This window comes from Puma concolor, chromosome A2 (assembly GCF_028749965.1).
Source record: "Puma concolor isolate L17-30 chromosome A2, mPumCon1.1.hap2, whole genome shotgun sequence".
Taxonomy (NCBI): domain Eukaryota; kingdom Metazoa; phylum Chordata; class Mammalia; order Carnivora; family Felidae; genus Puma; species Puma concolor.
Genome location: NC_141668.1, coordinates 21,704,332 through 21,724,311, shown reverse-complemented (window position 1 = coordinate 21,724,311; position 19,980 = coordinate 21,704,332). Strand labels below are relative to the sequence as shown.

At 50.5% G+C, this 19,980-nt stretch overlaps 1 protein-coding gene across 1 annotated transcript in view; it reads right to left on the bottom strand.

The window, feature by feature from the left end:
* PLXNA4 (plexin A4) overlaps positions 1 to 19,980 on the bottom strand; it is a 369,863-nt gene that overhangs the window by 81,440 nt on the left and 268,443 nt on the right. Inside the window, exons 5-9 of the mRNA XM_025929240.2 lie at positions 16,457 to 16,580; positions 15,599 to 15,752; positions 14,273 to 14,372; positions 11,673 to 11,787; positions 776 to 976 (exon numbers count right to left, since the gene is read on the bottom strand). Coding sequence (XP_025785025.1) covers positions 776 to 976; positions 11,673 to 11,787; positions 14,273 to 14,372; positions 15,599 to 15,752; positions 16,457 to 16,580 — 694 coding nt within the window. The remainder of the gene's footprint in view (positions 1 to 775; positions 977 to 11,672; positions 11,788 to 14,272; positions 14,373 to 15,598; positions 15,753 to 16,456; positions 16,581 to 19,980) is intronic.

The window sequence follows — 19,980 nt, the reverse complement described above, 5'->3', positions numbered from 1 at the left end:
CAGCTTGAACATGTTATGAGTCTATAAGCCTAATGTTTGTCTCTGAGCGGTCTGGGTGCATAGAGGTGGCCCAGAAAGAGGATGAGAGAGAGAACAGAGCAGTGGCTGGGGAGACCACACGGTCGGCAGGGGAGCAGCCACTCAGGAAAGGTGATGCAGGGGCTGCTGACCTGTCTTTGGTCGGGCATGGGCTTGATGTGGATGTTCTAAGCCCCGGGCAGGTTTGTGCTGATCCAAGCAGCACCCCCCTGGCTAGCTCCATCCTGTTCCACCGCTCCCTTTGCAGGTGTTGGGTCTGTCTTGCTGGGAAATGGCCTCTGTGCAGATACGAAGGGAGCAGCGGGCCTCTGCCGGCTCAGATGAGGCCCCCGGGTCAGCCCCGGTGGGAGGACAGGGCCCAGGGACTCCAGAGATGGTCTCTGGAAGGAGGATGGACACGGATGTTCCCAGAGCCGAACACACCGTGCAAACACCTCTCTCTGCCCACGGACAGCACTCAGCAGCCCCATGGCTGGTCCATAATCCCCTGCCACCGCGGCCCCTGCCTTTGACAGAGGACCCTCTTTACCATAACCATGGGCAGACAGACCTCAGAGCCTAGCACTCCGCCGGGGTGGGCGTAAGAGGCTGGGCCGGGCAAGCAAGGGTGGGGGAAGCAGTGAGGCAGGGAGCTCATTTTGTGGGTGTTTGGGGAAGCCCTGCAGAGCTGAGCTGATTTGGGGGTGCACGAGGGGGGCTCAGGCGGCCCGGGAGTGGCAGGGCTAGGGGCACTCACAGAGGTGTTCTGGCACTGCACGCTGGAGCTGTTGAAGCGTAGGGCGGGCACCCTCTGCTCGCTGCCCTGGATGTTGAGGATGCATTCATACCCGCGCTGCCCAGACTGTGGCTGGGGAAGGTTCTTGGCCTTGAGAGTGATTGGCTTGATCACCTCCACGGGTACCAGGATCTTGTCCACTCGCAGCAGCTGGGGGCAGTCCTGGAACAGACAGCACAGCTCAGGCTGGGGAGCGGGAAGCCAAAGGTGCAGGGGTCTCTCCGGACACAGCCCCGATGTTTGCCCTGCTCCACCCTCCCTCGGACACACCCACAGAAGGTTCAAGGCACTGGGGCCCATCTTCAGCCTCTGTATGGGAGGGAATGGTCCAAGAAATCCCAGACTCTACAGTCACCTCCTGGAGGCCACTTCTCACTGAGGTTGTCTCCTGCCCTCTTCAGTTTTCAATTTAATGCCCTCCAGACTCTGACACTCCTGGTTGCCTCTTCCCAGCACCCCTCCGACCCTAGCGGAGACACACTCAGCTGCTGGGTGTCCCGGGTCGCACTTCGGGCTTCAGTCCTAGGCTGCCAAGAGTTGGGACAGAGAGACCCTCCACAAGTGAGCTGTGGGCCCCAGCTCTGGAATGTGAGTCTGGACCACAGCAGGGGGGGGCCAGGAGGGTCTTCCATACGTGGCTGAGTCTGGCAATTGGGAATGTTCTGGAATGAGGCCCAGAGGCCTTTTAAGATCCAGAAGCTTCTGACTGCCCTCTGAGGTTGGCCTGACCCCAAGGAAATGACCCTCAGAGAAGATACACAGGGAGAACCCCTGGGATGCTAGCAATGAACACACTCATTCCTCAGGCTGAGTGGGGTCCGTTGGGCCTTGGGGGGAGGGAGGAAATGACTGGGCCCTTTTCCCTGAGGCAATCAGCTCTGTCCAGGAAGGGCTGGGAGGCGGGGAATGGGTCAAATACGGAGTGTGGGTGTTCTGTCCTCTTTGCAGAGGTGGGGGCTGGCGTGTGGCTGGATTCTGAGGAGCCGAGTAGAAGAGAGTCAGTATGCCAGGCCTGATCGGCATGGGCAGGAGTGAGGACACAAGCAGGGCCTGGGTCCCCCAGACAGACCATCCCCCAGACTACTGCTGTGGCACTGTTCGGCGCATGCTGAGACAGATGGCTTAAAAGCACGGTATACACATCCTTCCTGAGGATGCTGCCCTCAGCAGAGGCTGCTGGTTCCTGACCCCAGCACTCCTCCTCAGCAGACTGAGGCAGAAAGGAGGTTGAGGCAGAACAGCAGACTGGAGGGGTTGCAGGCAATCAGGCAACTGGCAGCTGTCCCTCCTGGGTCTGAAGGCAAACATGAACCCCTTCTGTCACTGAAAGCTAGGAGGGAGAAGACCCACACTCTAGTGCCTCCTGAGCTTCTGGACAGCTATGGAACCCTGAATACATCACATCCCCACTTGGAGACTCAACTTCCTTATGTCTCGATCCGATGGGCTCCAACCACCCATTCAGCTCTTACCAGTCCTGATTCCATGATTTGGGGTGGTCTCACCTCCGTCCTTCTTGATTACCATGGAGCCTGACCAGAGAGGAGCAAGTGTCCCAGGCCCATGAAACTAACCCCCTCTCTCCTTCAGGCTGCCCATACCTTTATTTTAAAAGGCAGGTAGGAGAGGAGCAGCAGATCAGGCAAGCCCACTTCTGGATATATACCCAAAAGAGTTGAGAGCAGAGACTAGAACAGATGCTTGCTCACTCATGTTCGTAGTAACATTATTCACAACAGCCAATAGGTGGAAGTAGCTCAAGTGTCCATGAGTGGATGAATGGATAAACAACATGTGATATATACTTACAATGGAATAGGATTCCATCTTAAAAGGAAGAAAAAATTTTATTATTATTATTATTATTATTATTATTATTATTATTAGGGAGAGAGAGAGAGAGAGAGCACTTGCTAGGAGGGGAGAGGGGCAGAGGCAGAAAGAAAATCTTAAGCAGGTTCCACAATCAGCGTGGAGCCTGACACAGGGCTCGATCCCATGACCCTGGGATCATGACCTGAGTCGAAATCAAGAGTCAGATGCTGACCGAACTGAGCCACCCAGGCCCCCCCAAAAGGAAGCAAATTTTAACACACAACAGGTGTGAATCTTGAAAATGTTATACTAAGTGAAATAAACCAGTCACAATAGGACAGATATCACATGATTCCACTCATATGAAGCACCTAGAATAATCAAATTCATAGAGACAGAATGGTGCTTTCTGGGGGAGGGGAAATGGGGAGTTAGCGTTTCAGGGGGACAGGGTTTCGTTCGGTTGGGGAAGGTGAAAATGTTCCAGAGACGGATGGTGGGGATGGTTGCACAACAGTGTGAATGTACTTAATGCCACAGATCTGCACTTGAAACTGGCTAAGATGGTAAGTTTTATGTGTGTATTTTTCCATGATTAAAAATCAGTGAAAACACAGAGGAGCAGCAGGAGGCAGGCCAGCAGGAGGGGAGAAGGAGCGGAGCAGTGAACCTGGCATGTGGTCCTAAGGCTCTAAAGTGCATGGTCTCCAGGGACCTGGAGGTCCCACATGGAGAGAGTCTTAGAAGCTCCATTCTGTGTCCCCCCACCCCAGCAAGATGAGAACACAGGACACGTAGAAGACAGGAATGATATAGTGACTAGGATGAAGCTCAGGACTGGGGCAGGAGGTGTGTGATGGCGGAGGATCAAGAGAGAAGATCCACGAAAAGCAGGGAGTTTCTAGCCAGAGGGTCCTGACTCCGCTCCTCCCTTTACCTGAGGCCCTGGGCAGCTCTCCTCTCCCTAAAGCAAGCACAAGCCTGACCTTCCCTCCTGCTGCATCCATGTCTGCATATGGTTGCATTTGGAGTAAGAGAAGTCCTGGATCTCTCACTTCCGTCTCCTACAGCAAAATGTTGCTGCCCTTGAACGATGTTCAGAAAGTGTCTCGAATCTGAGAGTCCTCTGGACCAACCTAATGGATCCCTTCTACTTTGCAAAGGGGAAATCAAGGCAGGGAGAGGACAAATAATGGCTCAGTATCAGCAGACATGCTGGCAGCTGAAGTTGAATGCCAACCCACTATCTTTCCTACCCTTAATGAAAGAGGCAAGTTCCTACTGGTGGGCCGGACCCCCTCAGGATGGGGTGGCGGGTCCGGAAGGATCTCCCCGAGCATAGCAGGACAGGGGAGCTGCAACACCCTCCTGTGGGGGCTGGGACTTGGCCTCCGGCTGGGCTGCTTCTAGTGGGTGTGATAGGATGTGGGTAGAAGCATAAGCCTCTCTTCCTCTGGAAGATTCTCTCTGAGGCTTGGCACACGTTCTTTAATGAGTCCTGATTGCCAGTGGCCCCATAAAGGCCTAGTTTGCATATAAAAAGGTTGGCAGGTCTGAGAGTAAGTTCATTAATAATAATTGGAGAGGCCCAGGGCTGGGCTGGGCCCATTTTCCTCTGGTGGTACTGGCGATTGACCCCGGTGTCCCTCCTAATTGAGATGTAAAATGGCAATTTTTCCCTAGGCAGCAAGGCATGAAGGGACCATTGCCACCACACTGCCCCTTCCTCCCATCCCAGCTCCTCAGATCCTGACCTGCCTCACGCTGAGATCTCAGGTACAAAACCACCTCTTGCTCGTGGGAAGGTGCAGGGAAACCTCCCTGTTTCTCTGACCGTGTCTCCAGACCTGACTTCCCAGCACCTCTACGGCAGCCTGGGGCTCAGGCAATCACCTCTGAGAGTCCTTAACCGGAAGAACCTGGCTGGGGAGCCACTGATCTCTGAATGCAAGGCTATCTTCTTCCTGCTAATTTCAGAATCTTGCAAGGGCTCTAGTCATTGCTTGGCTTAACTGAAAGTGGGGATTAAAATCTCCTCCTCCAAAGGGTTTTTGGTGGGGAGGTGTTCCATGAACTACCACATATAAAGTGCCTGACACAGAGACAGCAAACATTCAACAAATGTTTGTTCTTTCCTCATCTACTGCCTGACCAGCTCAGGTCGCACCTTGTCCCTCATCTACTCCCTTTTCCTACCTCACTTCCAAAGGATCCATCTCCCCTGCTACTACCTCTGTGTGCTTTTCCATAAACACCCCATCAGCTCCCACTGTCCAGCTCTTCCCACCCCTTATGAGCTTCAGAGCCTGGCAACTCCAACAGCTCTAAGTGCCCCAAACACAGGGGGACAGGTACAGAGGCCCCGGGTCCATCCACTGCTCTCTAACAGCAGTTCCCTCTTCTGGAAGGTGACATCCTATAGCTGCATGTTCCATATGCTCTGTGATGGGACCTCTGCCAACCAATTACGTGGCCTTGGACAAGTCCCCCTCAAACCCTCTGGGTCTCCTCGGCCACAGAATAGAGAAGCTGGTTTGGATCCAATGAATTTTATGGTCCTAGTTCTATTATTAACCCAATAGATGAACTATGACACTTCATTTTATAGCCTTGCTGAAGCTCAGTTTTCCCATCTCTAGACTGGGATAACAATGCCTGCTCAACCAGGTGGAAGTGTGGTATTCAAAGTATCGAATAGCTGAATGAACACTGGAGGGGCTGGAGGGGGAGCTTTCTGGAAGTGGCCATTTACCTATCAGTAGGGAAGTATTTTAATATTTTAATAACTGGCGCATTGCAACCTGGTACAGTCATACAGGCGGTGTGGCTCTGGTAGGCAGTGTGTGATGCTGTTATGATTCTAGTCAACACGGTACAAGGGATTCAAGGATTCAATCCAGTGCACATTTCGCCACCTCCATTACCTTCCATGCGCTTTCCTGTTTGCTATCTTGTTTCACAGCCAACACATACGATCACGGCCACATTCATGGTAAAAGAACCAAGGACACCCATGACCTCATTCAGTTCCCACAATGACAAGGAACAAAATATTTTCACCAGATCATCTTACTGATTTTTGTCCCTGGATGATTATCTAGCCCCCATACAGAATTCCTCAAAAACATAATATTTTTCTTCTTCTTCTTCTTCTTCTTCTTCTTCTTCTTCTTCTTCTTCTTCCTCTTCTTCTTCTTTTTTCAAGGAAGAGATTACTCTGAACTATAAATGGAAAGGGCGAGCTCTTGGAGGTGGAGAGCACCTGCATTTAACAAGATTATTTGGAGACAAATGCATACATTCAAGAACCAGATTCCCCTGGAGGCTGTTTTGCTTGTGGCTACATTCTGCAGTTGTAAGAACAGGGCTGAGAGTGGCCGTGGCATGAAGTGAAAGAAAATCTTCAGTGTCTTGGCTTTTAGGAGGTGGCTCCGGTGGGCTCCAGGTCGACTGTCCAGCCCCACGCACGTTTTGGTTTTCAGGGAAATGCACACGGAAGTAAAGATAGCAATGCTAATGGCAGGGAGCAGGAACATCAAGCCAAAGTATGAAAGCACAAAGATGCCTTTCTATCTACCATGTCCAGCATGTCAGTGGCTGCTTTATACAGAGGTTTCATTGCATATTTAAATAATTGAACAAGGACATAAAGCACGCTGCTGAGCTGAGAGAGAAAAGAAAGACTGCCCTTAGGGCTGGTGCTGCCTGGGGAGGCAGGTGGTAGGCTTGTGGATTTACAGCCCCCCGTGTGTGTACAAGATGAGGGCTCTAATTCTCCTAGTTGTTACAGCAAGATTGGGGAAATGTGAAGCTCTGGGGGGAGTGCAGGGCAGGGGCAGCTAAGGAATAAGTGATTTGCGGGGCACCACTCGCCACAACTGTCGCCTCAGCCCCCATCAATTCCAAAGAAGCCAGCCCTAGCCCCAGCCAAACCCCCAAATTTACACTCACCTTCTCAGACCCATGATGCCCAATACAAAAATGTAACGCGCCATATATTTTCTTGCTGTTCCCCAAGTTTATAATGCCATTAGCGTGATCTACGATGGGCTGGTTTATGGAGAGAGCAAAGTAATAATACAGAAAGGAAATACCCATAACCTCAAGGGGGGTGGTGGGGCAGACGAGATTGATGGAAAGTGCAATTGTCTGGAGAAACGGCAACCCAGTAATGGAATACCTGGGGTGGGGGTGGTGCATGGATTGGAAGCAAGTTCTTTAGCTGGCTTTGGCTTTGTTTTCTCAAAGGAAGGTGAAGGGCATGGCAAGGATGGTTTTGATCCCTTGGGTTGGGCCCCAGGAATGGCTCCTCTTGCCAGAATCACTTATAAGGTAGATGGCCCAATTTCTCTCCAGAGTCCAACAGCAGGTAAATGCCCTTGGCCTGCCCTGTCTCAGGACATGGGGTTTATTTCAGCACGAGGGGCAAACAGCAGTCCAGGGGCTAGGACCATCCTCACCCTGCCAACACTTCGGTCTTGGAGAGGACTGACAATTGGGTTCAGCAGATTTTACAATACCCATCTGTCCACAGCTTCATGTTCGGGGTGTCGGTAGGGGATGTTAGGAGAACCTTAGGAGCACTGCTTCAGAAATCAGACAGAATTCATTTTGCCTCTTCTGATCTTACACCTGCTCTCTGGAGTACATGCTGGTTGAACTTCAAGAAGAGGGAGGGCCTACAGGAACTTTCTTTCTGAGCCTGTGCACCGTGGGCCTTCCTAGCAAAGCCCATCTGGTCTGGCTCCTAGGGAACAGCTTCAGCTGCAGCTGACTTTGCATCCCAGTTTAGATGAGAAATAACAGTACAATAGTCTATGGAGTATAAATTCTTGTCAGTGGATTTGTTTTTCCATGGAAGTTCACCTTTGTTTCCTATGGATCACTGTTATTAAGTGTGTGGGCCTGATGGGGGTTCAGGGGAGGCTATGGCAGAGCCTGGGGATTCCAGAGCCACTCAGGGACCAGAGGCCCTTCCTGCCTAGTAGACATGGGGTCATGGCCAGGTTAATGGCTGCCCTTGGGAAAGGCCATTCCACTGGGAAGCAAGAAGTCTGTCCCGACTTTGGGAGAAGGGCTGAGCACAGGAAGACTCACCCTACTTCTGCTTTCCTTGACTTCCTGTCTCTTTTCTTTTTGGTAGGTAGGATCTGGCAGTTGATCTAAAGACCCAGACTTGTTATCCCAATGCCATCATTAGTTGAAACAAAATCATTCCTTGTAACCGGAATATAGTTACTGTAAACAACATACGTTTATTGGGCATTCTGTTTCTAATAATTGTAATTATGCTAGAATACTTGCCATTAATATAATAACAACAATGATCGACCAGTTCTCTGTTCCAGACCAATAACTTCACCTGAATGCACTCTTTGTTCAGGGGGAAAAAAAAGAGGTAATTCAACATCCCTGGTGACAGTCAACAAAGCCAGTGTTGAAACTGGAAGACGCATGGATGAAAGCCTTCCTGGGGATAAAAGATGGTGCTGGAGAGCCGAAGAGCCACCTGGCAGACTCCCTCTTGGCTAACAAAAAGGCCCTGTCTGTGTCCCCACACTCAAAGGTTGAAAGGAAATGAAAACCCAGGGACTTCCAGAAGAATCTCTGGGCCTGGGCCTCACTCTCATCCTGTGGGGATGGGTCTGGGCCTGGGTGTCCCCTGAGGCTGAGGGGGAGTCCCCTGGTAGGTACAACAAGGAGACCACAGCCTGGACTTAACTTCATCCTGTAAGACCACTTCTGAGGCATGGACTCCTCCTTGGTGCTTTCCGGCTTATTTCCCCTTACAATTAAAGAACCTAAAAGATCATGTAGACCAATGGTCCCATTTTACTAATCTCTCAATGTAGACTACAGGTCTCTAACACACCTCGAAACCTCTCACAATGCCCTGCATATGGGAAATGCTCAGGAATTGGGTAATGTAGGACAAACGTTGACCCGCAGCGAAGCTTCAGGTACCATGCTATGAATAAGCTCTTCCCCTGGCAGGGAGAGGGGACACTTGTGTCTGGAAGCTTCTATAACATCACCTTTCAAATGTGTAATTTTCTTTGTTACCTCTTATTCTTGCTATAGCTCTTCCCAGGGACTAAAACATAGAAAACAAAACAACGACATAAAAAAAAAAAATCACCTTATTTCCATTAGAAGCCAGGGGCTTTCCTTTTAAGCTCTGAGCACAATGACCTCCTTCCACTGACCCAAATAGCTGGATCAGTCAATAGTCCACAAATATTTATCACTTCTTTTCCCTTCGGTACATTTCCCAGGATGCTGCTGCTACAACGCCCATCGTGAAGTGGTCAACTCCAGCTTCTCCACTACATTATACTCAAAATGGCCCTCATATTGAGGTGGGTAGAAGGCAACCTCCAAACTTGGACCAGAAACACGGCCTCAGAGCTTCCTTTTCTTAGAATAAAGAAACATCCAAAAGAGGGGGCCTCTGGCTGCAGTGGTCTGCCAGGCTCACCATAACACAGCTTGGGTGAAATGGAGAGTGTCTGAGGGTGGCTGTGGTAGGTTACTTCATCACCATGCTCCATTGGCCATGCTTCTTCAGGCCTTTTCCTTTCTTAGGGGCTCCGGAACCACGTCCTATGAGGTGCTGTGACTCTCTGGCAGGCTTTGCAGCCCCAGAGGTATATGGGGGGTTGTGCCTGGCTGGCAATCTGGGTGCTTAAAGACAGCGTTCTTCTGTAGGGATCTCTGAACTGCACTGGGAAACATGGTGGGCTCTTGTTTAATTCTCTTCTAGTTCTTTTTTCCTCTTTCTGAGCAGCAGATGCAAGCTGCTTTTATGTATTTAAAGACAGAAACTTGGGACAAGAGGAGCAAACAAGAAAGAAAAAGCAGAAATTTGAAAACCTCCTTCAAGGTAATTAAATGATTAGGCATCTTTGAAATCCACCAGATCGCTCAATTGTTTCTGCTTTCATCTAATTTATCCTTGGGCCTCTCCCCACATGAAACCTCTGCCAGATACACTGGTCCGGGAAGCTGGAGAGATGCGGAAAACCTCTTCATTTCTGTTCCCATCAAGTCATTTGCAGGTTCCCGAACAAAGTAAGAGGTTTCTTCCTGTGCCCTCAGCCCCTGGTCTTGGTGGGTGAAGCAGACCTTCTTCTCCTGACTGCATGCCCCAAGATAAAGGCTCAGGGTTTGAGGAAACTGTATAACCTTTTATCAGGGTCTTCATGTCAGTGGTGCGCCCCTCGGCTGTCAAACCCATGTCTGTCCTACGAGCTTTAGATCCATTTTCTCTTAAAGAACAGAACTGACACATACACATTAGCTTCACGTTCCTTTTGAAAGCCAACATGTATTCTCTTTCCTCCTTCTCCCCATAAAAGGGCAATCTAAGTGTGGGTCTCTTCTCGATTATGATCCAGAGTAGCCATTGCTAGCCAGAGACATACCCCATCATAGAGGGAGAGAGCTTTATGTTTAGAGACTTCCACAGCCTCTTCTTTCTCTTCTTTGTTCCTCTCTTGTTTCTTTCTTGTTTGTTCTTCGTGTCTTCCCTCTCAACTGGGATCATCCCCTCCCCCTGACAACCTCACCATTCCTTGCCTTTACCTCTAAAATGAATTGGTCTGTTCACTCTCTACCTGTAGAACTCCTGCTCAGTCATCAGAGCCTGGGAAAATAGGATTTGGAGCTCGGATTTTCTCAATGCCAGGCAGAGTCCAGTCATTTTCCCTTTAGCAGAGCCCCGTGCCACAGGTGTTGGTAGTAGAGCGTACATCACCCTGACCTGTCAGTCTCAGAGACAAGACAGATTCCCTCCTGCCATTAAAGGTTTGGCCAAACCCCTGGGGGTAGAAGTCTGGGACAGGGGCACTGGGATGAGCCTCTGTGCTCACCATTCCCCTCCTGTACCCTAAACAGCTTTTCTGCTTCCTGTCCCAGGACAATGCTCTCAAAGCCGTGGGGTTTGCCACATGGTCATGGCACATGTGTGGGTATGCGAAGGGGGCTGGAAGGTACACCCAAGGCTGGAGAAGGGGGTGAAGATGTTGGAAACTGTCCGAGTCCAGTGTTGGCCAAGAGAGCATGGGCCAGGCTGGCAGCTCTACATTGAGTGGGGTCTAACCAACACTGTATATACATAAATATCTTTCTAATCTCAATAACAACATTCTAAGGCAATCACTCTGTTCAGTCCTACTGACCTGAAAGTTGGAGTCACACAAGCACCATAATGGTTGGACAATAGCAGGACTTCTCCAAAGTAATTTTACACCCATTATCTTTAAGGTGCTTGCCCACAAACTTACAGCCTAAGAAAGGAAACGGCAGAGGCATAGAGTATTTCCATTAGAGTGATGAATAATGTTCAAGGATGAGAATAAAGATTAGGAGAGAATAAAAACACAGCTTCTTCACCATGAAGCCAACTTTAGTGATGCCCAAATGGGACTGTGCAGCAGAATCACCAAGTACTGAGCCAACCCCCAGACTTTCTCGTCCAGTTGGTCTGGGGTGGAGTGCTTGACTCTGAGTTTCCAACAAATTCACAGGTGATGCTGATGCCACTAGTTTGGGCATCACACTTTGAGAACTACCACTCTGGTTGGTAAGTTGACCATTCTTTCTTTCTTGTTTCTCTCTCCCTTTGACCCAACTTGTCCTATTTGATCTCAGATATGCTCTGTGGACAGTGCTCCGAGGGACAGCCAAGGAGTCTATAGACAGTCTTGCTGTGGACTTACAATTATTTCAATCACATACACACTCATCTGTCTGGAACTGTTCTAGAACTCACCTGGCATGTGGAGCGTCTTCATGGTTGGAGTGACCTGGAATGTACCTTTGCCTGTAGCTCAGCCTCCAGGACTGACTCAGAGCCCACCGGCCCCAGCACAGAGCTTTGCTTGTTTCCTGCTTTCATGAAGTGGTCCCTTAAGAGTTGCGGTTGGGGCAGAAGCAGGTGTCCCATGGGATTTGCCTGTTTTCTCTTCTTAAGGGAAGGCCTGCCCTCTGTGCCCCATGCTCAGAGCAAGCAGCACTCACCACTCTAGCTGCCAGGACCTACCTCAGGCAGCTTCACTCGGCCTTCCTGGAAGGAACAAGTCTTGGGGTCATGGGTACAGACGTGCCGGTATTTACACCAGTGGCAGCGGTATGGGCTCTCAACACAGGACAGGCACCTGAGCACAGAGGAGGAAGAGGCACAAATCACAGAACCTGGATGAACCCAAAGCAGAGGGCCTATGACTCCTGGGTCTAGTAAAATATCTTTTAACACTAAGAGAAATCACCTTCAAACCCTCATGAAGGGCAAATCTGATACAAATCTGACCCTTTTTGCACCAATTTCTCAGGATGCCCAGAATTTGTGGCCTCCCCCCACCCCCAACTCAGGTGGTTGAAAACCTTAATCTTTAAGGGCCTAATCAACCACTCTCCATCTCCACAGGACGCTGACCTCTTCTGTTGAATTGGGGGGCAATGAGGTCTGAAGTAGGGGGTTTCATTCAGAGGGCCCATATAAGTTAGTGAAAAGAAAGAAACTGACTTTTAATTCAAATTGACTCTAGGGTCTCACTGTCAGGGACTCACATGGTCCCACCTGGGCAGAGGAAGGGCCTGAGGCTTCTCTCTCAGTGCAGTGGGTCCCTGTACAGTTGGCGACCCTGCTTCTACACTTCACCCCCAAGACACAAAGACAACTTTAGAAGAGATCCTTCCTGCCTAAAAACCCAGCATGGTTCCCATCTTCCAGAGGGCGAAACCCAAATGGCTTGCCATGCAGTCTAAGCCCCTCAGGATGTCCAGGTCCACTGTCTCCACATGTATTTGGCATTTCTGCCACGAACAGGCTATGCTCTCCCCACGCTCTCCTCCTACCTGGAGTACTGCTTTCCCTTCGTTCACCTGGCCATCTCCTCTTCCTTCTTTGACCAACAGAGAGTTGGTCACACTGGGCCCTTTTCCCATTAATCACTTTGTTTATGTCTCTGGGGGCAGTACTGGCCTTGTTGTACCATATTTTACTTATTCACTGTCCAGTTCATTCACTAGTCCACAAGGCCAGGACTCTGGGAAGCAGAGACTGAGTCTTTGAGTCTTATTAATTGTTGATCCTTCCTGTCTAATGAGTGACACATTGCCCTGCACAAAGTAGATGCTTAAAATTACTTTGTGGACTCCATGGGAACTTCACACATGATTTCATCTGTCTACACTCTGCTTTCCTAGAGGGGCAAAAGGGGAGCGAGGGATCAGGCCACCAAGTGGTAGAGCCACGGGCAGCTCCATGACAAGAAGCGGGAAGAGAATTCTGGCATTGAGGCAACTTGTTTTTGGCTGGGAGGCCTGACTACCTCTTATTGGGAGCCCCATAGAGAGCCAAGCTCTGGATTCACAGCTGCCATAACCAGATAGGTAGACAAACATTCCACCGGCCTAAAGTCCCCAAATGTCTTGGGTTATGTTAACTAGCTTGTCCTACAGGGAGAGGAAAACAGGATAGCCTTTTAAAACAAGCAGGGCTTTATGGTTTTCAAACTGTGCTCTATGGAACCCTGGGGGCTCCATGGAGCTTCTTTGGAGACGAGGAGATGTATGGGATTCCAAGACAGAGGGGTTCCAGAAGCCCTCAACCCTCAACCAGAGTAGCTCCTACTTTCATCTGTCTTGAATATTGGGCTTCCACATCTAATTCTGGCTGGAGAAAGGTTTCTATGATAAAAAAAAAAAAAAAAAAGAAGGCTTGGACCTTCTCAGTCTGGTCCAGCTCCATCATTTTACAGAGGAAATAATAATAAAATAACAGCAAAAACATGAGCAGCGCCTGGACAGTGGCTCTAACTGCTGTGCTTGTAATGGCTCTTCTAGTCTTCACAGGTGTCTTGTGGGCCAAGCTGGGTTGATGTGCAGGGGCAGCAACCAGGGGTGTCCCAGCCAACCACAGCTCTGCCTGGAAGTGCCCTTGCCATGTCAGAGGTGGAATATGTGGGTGACAGTCCTGGAAGGAGGACTATTATTTCCCCACTGACAGAGGACACTGGGACACAGAATGGTTAAGTTTCCGGCTGGTCTGACTCGAGAGCCCGAGACTCTGTCCTCTGTGCCTTCCCTTGGGAAATGGACGATTCAGTCAAACAGGGCCAGGGCCAGAGCTAGGGCCGGAGTAAGACTTCCCAGGCCAGAGCCTGCCAGCATGGACCTTTCTGCCCTGCTCTGACTCTCCACAGCCTGAGTCCTGACCCAGCAGCCCTCAGGGCACTGGGGAGAGCTGAGCATTCAAGGTTTTGTTGGACCACCTGCCCTGGCCTGGACGTACGTGGGGCTTCTCTCCCTCCTGACACCCCTCCTCTCACCCAGGGTGCTAGCTGCTCTGTTGTTCAGGTGAGGGACACCCTCCTCCTCAACAGATGGTGGGAACTGAATCAGGCGAGGCAGATTGATGCCAGAGATGTATAGGTCAGGGATTTGGAGATCCCCACCCTACAAGTTCTTACTCTTCTCATTCCAGCTCTGCTTTTCCTATTAACCCTGTGGGTGCCATGGAAGGGGTCTGTTTCATCCTCCTCCTTATAGGGCTTCTTGCAAACAGTGCCAGCATCTTCTATCGCTGGATGATCACGGACCCCAGGAACAGGGAGTTGAGTGAGGCTGGGAGGCACTTACGAATTGTGGACGCTGCAGTTGTAGAAGACAAAGCTGGTGCTGGCAAAGGTCATGCCCGTCTCCTTCGACTTGAGCTGCAGCTGGACGACATGGTGGTCCCCTGGGGTGCAGAGCCAACCACGAGGTCAGGGAAAAGGCCAGGATCCCATGTGAGGGTCCTACTGAGAGTGATGTGCACTGGGAAAGGGGAGTCGCTCCCCTAACAGGACTCTGATTCAGGGGGGCCCAGTCCCAGGACAGCCCTGAGAACATCTGCAGAGGGTGCTTCTGGTCTATTCTTCCTTCCACACTGTGTTCCTGGCACCCACCCCTCATCTGCTCACCAGCTCTCATGTGCACATACCCTGACAGGCTTGCATGCATGGTGTCCACACCAGATTCACAGAATTATAAACATACACATTGATTAGCTACCAGGACAAACATGTAGACGCTTTGTAACATTGCCACAAGCCACACAAGAGATTTTGCATGTATGTGCATGTATGTGCACACACGACTTCCTTCCCCATCTCGGTAAGGAGACACCCTGGTCTTACACCCCCTCCTCTGGTGGGCTCAGGGCTCCGTTCAGGCGGGTGTCCCTGGAACCCTCAGCTGGCGCCAGGGAGGAGCTGGAAGCCCATGTTTAATTCACAGCCCTGACCCCAGGCCCCCACTTCCAGCCTTGTTCTGTGCCTTCCCCGAGAGCCTCATTAATCAATCAGCTTGGAACAAATGTGACAAGCCCAAATGGGAGGGCCAACATGGAATCAATCTGCCCAGGCTGGGCCTGTCCCTCACCGGCATTGGGCCTCTGTCCACCCCTGTTCCTCCCAGTGCAGCTGGCCATGAATGTGCAGCTCTGGGGAGGCAGGGCAGGGTGGGGATGGGAGGCAGTGGTTTGAGATCAGTGACCCAGCAGTTCAGGCAGGGGACAGAGCCATAAGAGCCCTGACATAGGCACCCCCCGGCCATGCTCCTGACCAGCTGCCCCTCCCGCATTGCCCCTCCACACCACCCTCTCCTGCTCCAGGACAGTCTCTAAACTCAGCTGGCACATTCTGATGCTGTGGCCTTGCCTCTCTCCGTGCTCTCTGCAGCTGCTCCTACCTAGGATGAGGCCGACTCCAGGATGCTCACCTGGTTTCAACAGTCATTTCTGAGAGCAGCAAAAAGACACTTCATCCTCCTGTTCTGTATCATACCCACCAAAGCACCCCCTTCCTCTGACTCTCCCCTGCCAGTGGGCTTCCTCCGCGCACCCCCCCCCCACGCCTGTCTTGAGTTCTCATCAGGCCAGGAGGAAAGACATGCCACCCAGCTTTGCCTCTGGGGAACACTCACCATTCTCTGTGATTATTCGGGGCACCTCCTTGGCTGCTGGGGAGTAGCACTGGATCTGATTGCCTACCACCAGCCCATCCATCTCTGACAGGTCCTCAAAGGTGCAGTTGACTCCAGCTGACAGCTCCGGGACATTGTATGTCTCTAGGACCAGCTGCGAACAGCCCCGGCAAGGGGAGAGAGAGGAAGAGAGTGAAGTGGGGCACGGAAGGGTATGTAATAAAAGGAGAAAGAGGGATAGCAAGAGAGATCAGAGAGAAAGAAAAGAGAGAAAACTGGAGGTGATATTAACATAAAGAAAGCCGCGATTGATCACAAGACCAGAGGTGGTGGGAGGTAAAGAGACAGACACAGAGGAGACTTCGTTACATATGAATGGATTTGGCCCAGCAAATGGGAGGGCTTAGGGGATTTGTTTGTAGAAAGAAAGGTGGGCAGGACTGAGGTACTGCTGGCCAAGCTCCTCTTCCATCATCCCCTGTTTTGGAAAAACGGCAAACCAACCGCCAAGTGCCCAGTGCGTGAACATGGGCGATATCCTGCCCCTTTCTTCCTCTGCACATGAATCCTTCCCATCTTGCAGACAAAGATATAGTTCTCATCATCCTCCCTCTCTTGGTCACCCATTCAATCATTTTTGCTGTCACACTTTCCCCTATCTTTCCATCCATTATGCAGAGGGCCTTGCTCCAGTATTCCTGTGCGTGTCCCCCTCTTCCATCTCCAGGGACACATTCTTTAAAGCTGCTCTCGAGCAGCTTTGCTGGTCAGGCTTGGCCCAGTTCTTAAGGACAATGGGGGGCTTTGGTGGGGAGAGGGTTCTCCCATGACCCTGGACCCGGATCCCACTGCCCTTACCAGGACATTGTACTGGGACACAGAGATGTTGCTGGGATGGACAGTCAGCCGGACACACTGCTTCATCTCAGAGGCAAACCTGCGGGGCTCTCTGGACCTCTCACAGCGCTCCTTCCGGGTGCACCTGGGAGGGACGAACAATGAGTGACTTAGGAGAAGGCCACTTGCTCCAGTGAGGGGCTGGCATGGAGGTCAGGCACTGCCAGTGGCTCCCAGGACATGTTCAAACTCGATGTGTCCAGAACTGCCCTCTTTGCCTCCTTCCTCCAGCCTGTTCCTCTCCCACCGTGCCTGAATGTGAAAAAGATGGTTATTCTAATCACTTGTTGCCAAATGCAGAAACTTGGGGGTCATCCTAAAGACCCCTCACCTACTCCTCATTAACCTAAAGAGCTGCAAAGTCCTGCTATTCTACCTCCCCATCCATCCTCAGCCCTGTAACTCTCCTCCCCTCATAGGCAAACTGAGACTTATTCTCACCCCATATACAAAATACTCTTTCCGATTTCCTTGCCTTGTGCTGGCCACTTCTCTCTGGACCACCTTCTTCCCACACTTCCCCTGTCCAGCTTCTACCTACCCTCCAGATGTGGTTCAACCATTGTGCATCTGCAATCTCTCCCTGCTACCACCTGAGGCAGAGTTCAGAGCATTTGGGGGTTTCCTATAGTCTAGAAAGTCTTTGATTGTATTATAATTATTGGGTTAAGTGCAGCCTCTCCTACCAGGTGTGAGCTCAAAAGAAGAAATGATGCCTGACTTATTTTGGAATCCCCTGTATACCTCATGTCCAGCAGCCAGAGGACAAATGTAGGTGGGTGGGAGGGAGGGAAGGAAGGATCAAAAGAGCCGAGTGTAGCAGTTCAAAGCATGCTTTGGAGCCAGACCGCCTTGGATGGGAATCCCAGCTCCCTGGCCCAGGGTTACCGTTAGAGAAGCGGTATTATTATTGCTTAGCGTCCTGTGTTGTTCAAAGTACACTGCGTCACGGGTAGACTACATCCAGGGTGATCTGGGATCTTACAGTCTTCACTGATGGAGTTTGTGAAACATGCACATAAGAATCATGTACCTTCACCCAAATGTGCACACCCCACATGGGGGAAGATGCTTAAACTCTCCGCCAGGGCCAGGGCATCCTTGCCTTACAGTGGGAGTTCACCGCATGGAGGTATCTGAGCTTTGGGGAACAGGCTTTTATTTTTTTTTTTAAATTTTTTTTTTCAACGTTTTTATTTATTTATGGGACAGACAGAGACAGAGCATGAACGGGGGAGGGGCAGAGAGAGAGAGGGAGACACAGAATCGGAAACAGGCTCCAGGCTCCAAGCCATCAGCCCAGAGCCTGACGGACCGTGAGATCATGACCTGGCTGAAGTCGGACGCTTAACCGACTGCGCCACCCAGGCGCCCCAGGGGAACAGGCTTTTAATGCAGATCTGATAAGCCATGTGAATGTGGACCTTTGCTGAGCGGCCATGATCTGGAAGCTGTGGACTCCTGATTCTGCTGCAGGGTAAGGGAAAGCAGGGTCCTTAGAGGGACAAGCTGAGGTAAGCTGGGGCAGCAGGGAGATGGTGCCTGAGTCATCAGGAAGAATGCCACAGGGAAGGAAGACAGCTTTGGCTTCTGTGGGAGGGACAGCCTAACAGTGGCGAGTCTGGGGGGAGAACTTAGCAAATGAAGAAGTCACTGAAGGCATGGACTAAAGGAAGAAGGGGAGACGCAGGGACAAAAATGATGAGTGCAGAGTAAATTGGACATGTAACGTGAAAGTGAAAAACAATTCTAAGTAATACAATCATGGCTACTAGTCACTGAGCGTTTCTTGGGCTCCCTGGTAAGAGGCTTGCGGTTTATGTCAAAGTCTCCCAACAATGCTGCAAGGCAGGTACCATTTAAAAACCCATTTTATAGACCAGGAAACTGCAGGAAGGGTAGGTAACTTGCCCGAGGTCACCAGCTCAACAGAGAGAGCCAGTATTTGAACACAGATGAACCCTGGAGCCTCTGCCGTGCTGTACCTCCCTGAAGCTTTGAGACTGAGGAGGGAAGGACAGACCCCCTCTTGCTGCAGACTAAATCCATTTCCCTGCCATCTTGATGTTCGATTCATGTTTCTTAAGGCAATTTCAAAATTTCCCTTCAAGCTTTGTCTCTAAGCTAATCACTTTTTTTTTTTTTCTTCTTGCCTGCCACTGGGAAGCACTTTGAATATTATTGCAACTTGTGAATTCTCCAGGATCCTTCTAGGAAACCCAAGAGTGAAGGGTCAGACATGAATGTGGTCACCTCCCTGGCACTCCCTGCCTGCTCTAGCCGACCATGGCAACAAGGGCGTCTGCCTAAAAGTCTTGGAAGTTAATTTACCAGGCTAGCTCCTCTGTGAGGACTTCATTACCTCCAGCCATTAAGCTAATGTTATGGACTTTTCCAGGGTGTCTGCACTGACATCGCTATTAATAGTGTTATTACTCCCATTAACAGCAGACCCAGAGAGCTGGTACAGGCTTAAATTATTCACTGACTCCCCAACTTTGAAGTTCGTATTTCCAACAGCAATCAGTAGGTCTGAAAAATGTCTTTGATCAAATTATGAAGGGAGAAAAATGAACCTGCACCCAGGCCAAACCTTACCTGGAGTTACTAAATACAGACTCAGATGGAGAAGAGAGGACTCTACTTCTCTTGCAGGTGTACAAAGGTACTTGGTTGGGGGGGAGGGTCTCAAGATGAGGCACACCTGCACGGTTTGCTGCTTCCAAAGTCGGTGTGGCTGCATCCTGCCATGGCTCCCCAAATTTGAGAGCCCCAAAACCACATACTCGTTATCCCCCTGACCCCCAATTTAGGTCTTACCAGGGAAGCCACCTGTAGCTTATAATTTCAAACATCCCATCTAACTGTGTAATCTTGGGGAAATAACTTAACCTCTTCGTGCCTCAATGTTCTCTTCTACAAAATGGGGACAAAACAGTATCTAACAAATAGGGTTATTATGGAGAATTCAATGAAGTTATGCATGTAAAACATTTAGAACAGGGCATAGCTCGTACGCGATAAGCCATCAGTACACGTCCACTAGCACTGTGACCCCATCAATGCTCTGCCTTCCTCATGCAAGCTCTCTAAAACACAGCTGACACAGAAGCACAGATTTTCCAGACTGGTCCATGGGGCAAACCAGAGACAAAAAGACAGAGATGGCTCCAGCAGTTTTCCTCCTAATGAGGGACGGGGAGCCCCAGAGACCAGGAGGGAGGAAAGAGGGAAAGAGTGGTCTGGCTCGCTTGGAGTTCTGCTTTCTCAGTAGCTGTCAGAGGGTATTGAGTACTCAGCTCTGTTAGTGGAAAGTCAAGTTTAAGGTCAGTGTCAGGGATGTTTTGACATTTCTACTACCCCTCAGGGCCCATGAGGGCCGAGGCTGCAAATGCCCCAAAACACAGACAGCTGACCTTAGATGTGAGAGGGTAATGGAGGGGGAAGGATGGATTCCTTCAGAGTCCTTATGGGGAATGTCAGGG